General features: G+C 42.8%; 1 protein-coding gene across 1 annotated transcript; it reads right to left on the reverse strand.

Moving 5' to 3' along the window:
- Positions 1 to 4,441: 4,441 nt before the first annotated feature.
- Positions 4,442 to 6,288, reverse strand: LOC122002090 (bidirectional sugar transporter SWEET4-like). Its single transcript, XM_042557147.1, has 5 exons — positions 6,246 to 6,288; positions 6,143 to 6,179; positions 4,917 to 5,295; positions 4,706 to 4,825; positions 4,442 to 4,636 (listed from the first exon to the last, which is right to left on the reverse strand). Exons 1-5 carry the CDS (start codon positions 6,286 to 6,288, stop codon positions 4,442 to 4,444), a joined length of 774 nt encoding a protein of 257 aa, XP_042413081.1.
- Between the last annotated feature and the right edge of the window lie 1,123 nt (positions 6,289 to 7,411).

The raw sequence follows: 7,411 nt of genomic DNA on the forward strand, positions 1-7,411 counted from the left end.
ATGATTGGTTTATCCTAACTTAACTTGGGTTGCTCACATAAAAAAAAGGAGATTGTTAGAACCCCAAGATTGTTTTTGGTGTGATCAACTAAGTTAAGTTAGGTTCTGTTATGTTTTGATCCCTGTGTCTAAGTGTGTAGGAGCTTAGGAGCATAGGAAGTCGAGCGGAAGACGCGACTAGCGAGAATGATGGCACGGGAGAGAGCCGACGGGCTCGATGCATCTGAGGGACGAGATGCTGTGGAAGAGTACACCGGTGGACGAGAAGGATGTGCGCGACGTTCAAGGGACGAGAAGCCGGAGCGAAAGCTTGCTCGAGGAGAAGGTCGGAAATTGGGTTCGGGTGAGCCCTATTTCAGTTGACCGAAATCACCCAGGCGATCGGAGTAGCGGAAGAGCTAAAGTGGAGCTATGGAGTTGCTAGAGGCGCCTTCAACAGGAGTTGAAGGCGCCTCCGTGATCTTCAGGCAGAAGGCGCCTTCGACCAGGCAATTTGGCCATTATGGAAAGAATAATTTTTTATCCTTTGGCCTCATTGGAGGCACCTTCTAGCCCTATGGAAGACACTTTCAGCCTACGGATAAGTTTTTCCAAGGTCTATAAAAAGACCCCTGGACCTAGGAAAGATGTAACAACTTTTGTATTCAGTTTCCTAGTCATTTCTGAACTTTCACTGTGTGTAAAAGGCTTCTCCGCCTTCAGCGAAGGAAATTCTTAGTGAGCTTTCATCTGCCTTGGATTAACAACTATTTAGGTTGTAACCAAGTAAATAGTGATCTTTTACTTATTTCTTTCAAGTTGTTAATTCTATTTTAATTGCTTTAGTAATCTGAGTTGAAAGTCGAGAAAGGCGTTTTGTTTTAGTGTTTTAGGCAACTCAACCCTCTTCAGCCGGCCTACTCGGGCCAACAGTGTCCCCGTCGCCTCTCTGTCAGCACCGATGACATCTGAGCCGGCCGTTGTCTGACTCAGATTCTGGACAGGATCAATTTGGCATCGTCTGTGGTCGCGTGCAGAAAGCGTGTGTTAGGCATCATAACAAGAAAAGTTCGTGGGACACGTGTCAGCTTCCTATGAAATGACATTTATAATGGAAAAGACAGGAAAATCATGGAGTTGATATGCAAACAGTGGCACCATACCTCAGGAGGGCCATGCCTCAAGAATCCAAAATTCCATGCGACTACCTTAGGAAATGGAGTAGAAGCCGGTGGGAAGCGTTGATCAAAATTTGTCCCCTCATCCCAACCTCGGAATCAGAGTAAGATTCAAATTTAACTGATGACTTATGTGATACGTTTCATGATCATAGGTGGATTAGGCTAAGTCCACGAACGCATCTCCTTCAATCCCCAACGACCTTTCGGTCGAGATTCCCGCTGCAGTGCAAGTTATAAGTAAGCATGCTCACACAACCAACGACCTTTCGGTCGGGATTCTAGACTCTCGGTCCAGCGCGAGTTATAAGTGAGCATGCTCTCACGACCAACGACCTCTCTGTCGGGATGCCAGAATCTTGCCCCAGTGTGAATTATAAGTGAGCATGCTCTCATGACCAATGACTTCTCGGTCGAGATTCCAGACTCTTGCCACAGCGCGAGTTATAAGTGAGCATGCTTTCACGACCAACGACCTCTCGATCGAGATTTCAGACTCTCGCCTCAGCGCGAGTTATAAGCGAACATGCTCTCATGACCAATGACCTCTCGATTGGGATTCTAGACTCTCTCCCCAGCGCAAGTTATAAATGAGCATGCTCTCACGACCAACAACCTCTCGGTCGGGATTCCAGACTCTCGTCCTAGCGCGAGTTATAAGTGACCATGCTCTCATGACCAACGACCTCTCGGTCAGGATTCCAGACTCTCGCCCCAGCGCGAGTTATAAGTAAGCATGCTCTTATGACCAATGATCTCTCGGTCGGGATTCCAGACTCTTGCCCCAGCGTGAGTTATAAGTGAGCATGCTCTCATGACCAACGATCTCTTCGTCGGAATTCCAGATTCTCACCCCCGCATGAGTTATAAGCGAAGATTCTCTCGCGATCAATGGCCGCCCGATCGGCTTGCCAAATCATCACCTCAATTCAAGCGCCAACAACACCTAGCCAGCAAATGTATTAGAGCTGTCGAGCAAAAGGCGAAAGGAAGCGACAAAGGGACTAGGGTCTAGTTAGTCATACTTGGGCCTCCTTCGACTAGATTTGGAGGGGAGACTTGTGATACGGTGTATAAGTAAGGGCCCCACTTAGATGTGGAAGTCAAAAGTCAAGGGGACGTGACAATCAGAAGCCAATGGGACGTGGCAGCTAACAGTTAAGAGGGGAAAGAAGGAGTTAGACCGCCTGACGTCATCAGTCGCATAATTCCCGGTCGGGTACAAACAGATAAAGGTCCCAGATCTGAGACATAAGGTGCAGCTCGGGGTAATGCTTGACCTGCCCCAACTGGTTGGGTTTTCTCAGCTCGGTTCGCATAGCCAGGCCTGGTACTTTCAGTAAGACAACTCTCGGTCAGGCCTGTAGCGATCCAAACGGGAAAGATGAGGCCCTCACCATAGCTCGTCCTTCTCATCAAGACTCGAGCCAGGTGACACACTCGAACGGTCATCCCGAGCTGTCCGTAGCTAAATTCAAACGAGATAGAAAGCACTAGGCGATAACAATGTCAGGGAATTGTAACCTCCTGTCAGAGAATAACTACCATACGTCAGGGAATATTGTAGTGGTCTGCTATCAGCTGCAAATGGAACCTTCTTTCAACCAATGAGAGGGCACCACATGCCCTCCATCGTCTGACAGTCCCTGACACCCGACATTCTTTGACATCGGTCAGGCTCCAGAGGTACACATTGTTATATAAAAGGGTGGCCCTCTCCCTTAACTAGGTACGCGCACATTCACACTTGTCTTCTACATTTCTTTTTTCCTTCGTACACTGTTCTTCTGGGGAAAAAGATCTGACTTGAGCGTCGGAGGACCTGCGCCGGGGACTTTTTTCCTAGTTTCTGGTTTCTAACATTCCGTGTGCTTGTCTGAGTGTGCGCAGAGCCTTCTTTCAACCAACCAGTGGTCTGCTATCAGCTGCAAATGGAACATTCTTTCAACCAATGAGAGGGGACCACATGTCCTCCATTGCCTGACAGGCCCTGACATCCGACATTCTTTGACATCGGTCAGGCTCCAGAGGTACGCATTATTATATAAAAGGGAGGTCCTCTCCCTTAGCCAGGTACGCGCACATTTGCACTCATCTTCTACATTTCTTTTTTCCTTCATACACTATTCTTCTGGAGAAAAAAATCTGACTTGAGCGTCGGAGGGCCTGCGCCGGGGATTTTTTTTCTTGGTTTCTGGTTTCTAACGTTTCGTGTGCGCAGAGCCTAAGTATCGTCGGGTTCGTCACCGTCGTCCTTCAGTTCCACGTGGGGATCCACTTTCCTGAGCACAGGGGCGGATCCAGAGGGGGGGCAGCATCGGCGATCGCCCCCCCTTGCCGTCGGTGCAACCCCTAGTATTATGAGATTCCATTAGTAGAGATAGAGGATACCACCTCTTGTTTTACGTAAATCGCCCCTCTATACTTGAATTTCCTGATCCGCCACTGCTTGAGCACATACGCTATGTGTGTCCCCGTCGTCTCTCCGTTAGCATTGACGATAGCTCATTCGATCTCGTCTTACTCAAATTCTGAACAGGATTACATGATAAAAAGTATCATTAACTAATTTGATTTCAGAAGATGATTTTATAAGCTAAATATGACAAATTAAATGACAAAAGCTTGATAGAACTTCGAACACGTTCCAATGCCTAGTGAATAAGTTAGTCAAGATTAGGTTGAAGATTTCAAATATTGACTCGAGATAGAAATCCATCTTCACTACTTGATTATTTTATAAAGACAATCAATTGAAATAAAATATATGTGACTCTGTAAAAGAGGTTAGGGATAAATTTACTACATATATTGTTTGAATGAAAGGGAAAGTTTTAATTACAAATTCATGTGATCTTGATGTCTAGTTTAGTATTTAAATTCATGTTTATACTAGAAGTGTTTTTTTTTTAAATGCTTACTTTTCATGTGACCAAGATCATGAGTCAAAGAGATGACTTAATTAAATGTGGAAATTTATGAATTGATATATTCAGACTCAGGATATAGAAAAAGTATAATACATCTTGATAGTGGTCTTTATCCCAAAGACGATGAAAAATCAAATTTTAGTGAGTTAGATTTAGTATGTATATTTGGGGAAAAAGAGATACCACTAAAGCGTGACAATGAAATCACTTATTCCCATGGGTGAGGATGACAAATTTATCATAAGGATCAATTGCTTCTTTGGGAAGACAACTTCCACACTTATTAACATAACGTTAATATTCATCAAGGTAACAACGACGACCCTGGTACATTGATTCAGCTTGCGCTGTAACTTAATTGATTTGAATCTCATGGTTGATGCTTCCAACCTTGCTATTGCCTTCGGCATTGACCGCCACCACCTCCGTCATCACCGTCTCCGCCACCTTTCGCTTTCGGTCGGCGATCTGCTGCTGCGTGGATTTGTAGTAGACGGCGTAGAGCACAAGTTGAGCCACCGCAAACATCACGCCCAACCCATTTGGAATCTGCACGTACCAATTAATTAACGTTCCGATTTGTGTGGTTAAATCAAAACACTGATTTCCTATGCTTACAGTGATGTAAGGATCAAAACGGATGAGAGCGTAGGCGGTCCAACAAAGGCCATTGAAGAAAGACACAAGCGACAAGGTGAGAGGCATGTATTCCACGCTCTTCGTCTGTATCACCATTTTCTGCAACATGTAGTTTCACCATTTTCTGTCATAATATTTATCTCACTCCATAAAATTGACACGTACCAGGGATTTGAATTGAATTACTTACCATGACGGATAAGGGAGCGGCGTACATCATGGTGCCGAAGCAGACGCAGAGGATGCCGACGATCATGGACCTGCGTTCGTGGGTGTGCGCCAGCATCAGCACCAGCAGCGCAACGGCGCCGACGAACACCGTCTCGGCCACCACCGCGGACGCCACCCTCGCCCGTTGCGCCCCTCGCGAGTAGATCACGAAGAGCAGCACGTAGGCGAGTTCGATCACCAGGCCGGAGCCATTGATCGTGATCACCAGCATGCTGTGCGGGTGCACCGCCGGCAGCCCGTACGCCACCCACATCATGCAGTTCAGCAGCGTTGCCAAGTACGGTATCGCCGAGAACTGCTCCACAGATCCCTTCTTGCATATCCTCACAAACGTCGGCCTTTCCGACCACAACAACGATTAAAATATCACATAAATAATCAAGAATTGATCGGATATCGCATTTTAATACAAACCGAGTTCTCTTATTATTGAATTTGTTTAATTTAATGGTAAATTAGAGAAAAATATTCAATCACAATGTTAACTTTGTATGCAATCCTTATATCCAAAAAATTTTGTTTCCACTCCCTGCATTTAAAGTATTACTTGTTTTAATTCCCTCATGCAAATATTGTTACCTAAATTGTCCCTCAGATTTTTTAGGTACAAAAAGTCCAAAATTGAATAAAAAAGTCCAAAAACGAGTATAATTCTTCTTAAAGTCAGTACTTTATATCAAAATCGAGTATATTTTCTATCAAAATTGCCCCTCTTATTTTTTAGGTATAAAAAATCTTAAAACAAGTATAATTTCGGTTAAATTCAGCATTTTACATTAGAATCCAACACTCTATACTAGGATCAAGTATATTTTCTATCGAAATTAACTCTCATATTTTTCGGTACAAATAGTCTAAAAATAAGTATAATTCTTATTAAATTCAGCACATTAAACTAAAATCGAGTATATTTTGAGGTGAAAAAAAAATCGTACTCAATTTGATAGAAAATATACTAGATTCTAATTTAATATACTGAATTTAACAAGATTTATACTGATTTTTAGACTTTTGTACCTAAAAATATCATGAGCAATTAAGTAAATATGTTTGACTGGGGAGTGAAAATAAAGATTTTCATGGATGGGGACTGCATGCAAAGATTTATTTACTAATAGAGACTGCATGCAAAATTACCCTTAATTTAATTAACAAGAATTGACCAAAGTTTTCGTATATGCTTACAGCGGCGACAAGAACAAACCGAGTGAAATTATATTCCCTGAAAAGAGAAATAGTTAATCAAACGATCGACGCACGGAATAAACAAAGTTACTTTATCACGTACCAAGAATTCCAACTGCCGTGCGGATGGCATCTTCAGAAACCATGATTAATTATATTGTTGCTAGATTGAGGGAAGAATTGAACAGAGAGATAAAACTCAGATTAAGTTTCGAGGAGTGAGCTTAGGAAGAGGAGAGGGGGGAATTTAAATAGAGTTCGAAGGAGCCGATGCAGTGGCGGCAGAGAGGCTGCGCCACTTGGGGTTAATTCGATCCTACCTGTACAGGCATTGCCTTAACCTCTCACAATGAGATGGTGGGGCCCACACTTAAGTAGTGGGTCCCACCACCTCATTGTGAGAGGTTGGGGCAGTACCTGTACAGGTAGGGTGAAATTTACCGCCACTTGGAAGGGATGAAGTAACTGCGAGAAGGTGGAGATGTGGATGAAGTAATGTTGTGGCACTTTTTTCAAGGGCCTGAGGACAGAAAAAACCAATTGTCATTAAGTGCGATGTCTCAGCCGACTCATCGTTTTCAGATAGAGCTCGCCAATCCCATATATCGTTTTCAAAATCGAATCACTGGAAGGATTTGGAATGCTTTCGGTTATGTCTATTCTACCAGTTCAGTTTGCAGGTTTTTTTGAGTTAACGAATTTTTATGAATTCGATAGCGAAGGTCATAATTAATAGGTCGACAAATTAGGAAATAGAGAGACATTTATGATGAAGAAAACAAGACAAGCTTACCGAACTCTTGAGAAGTTTGCGTGCATGGAACAAGGAGAAGGTGAGAATTTCGTGTCCTACAAGAATACATGACCGTTATTAGATACACAGAGGTATAAAATTCTTATCACTTGTTAATTGACCTAGCTAGTACTTTTAGGTACCAATTATTTAAATGATTAGTTGTTAGCTAGGTTAACAATTTGATGTGGCCATCTCTCATGATATTGTTTTTTTTTTTTGGTAATGTTTACATGTAGTCAGAGAATATATATGCCTTTTCTTTAGTTAAGATGATGGGCAGCATTGGTTACAGTTATCCTTTCTCTGAGTTATTTTAAGTTATCTTAATTCAAAGTCGTTGGTTCACTTAGATTTAACTAATCCTCTTTGTTTACCACAAGTGAAAATTAATTTCGTGACCAATATATGCTTCACTAATTTTAAACTACAAGATTGAGAATTTTATAATTTTATTTGATATCTTACTATTAGCA

This window comes from Zingiber officinale, chromosome 7A, assembly GCF_018446385.1.
Source record: "Zingiber officinale cultivar Zhangliang chromosome 7A, Zo_v1.1, whole genome shotgun sequence".
Lineage (NCBI taxonomy): Eukaryota > Viridiplantae > Streptophyta > Magnoliopsida > Zingiberales > Zingiberaceae > Zingiber > Zingiber officinale.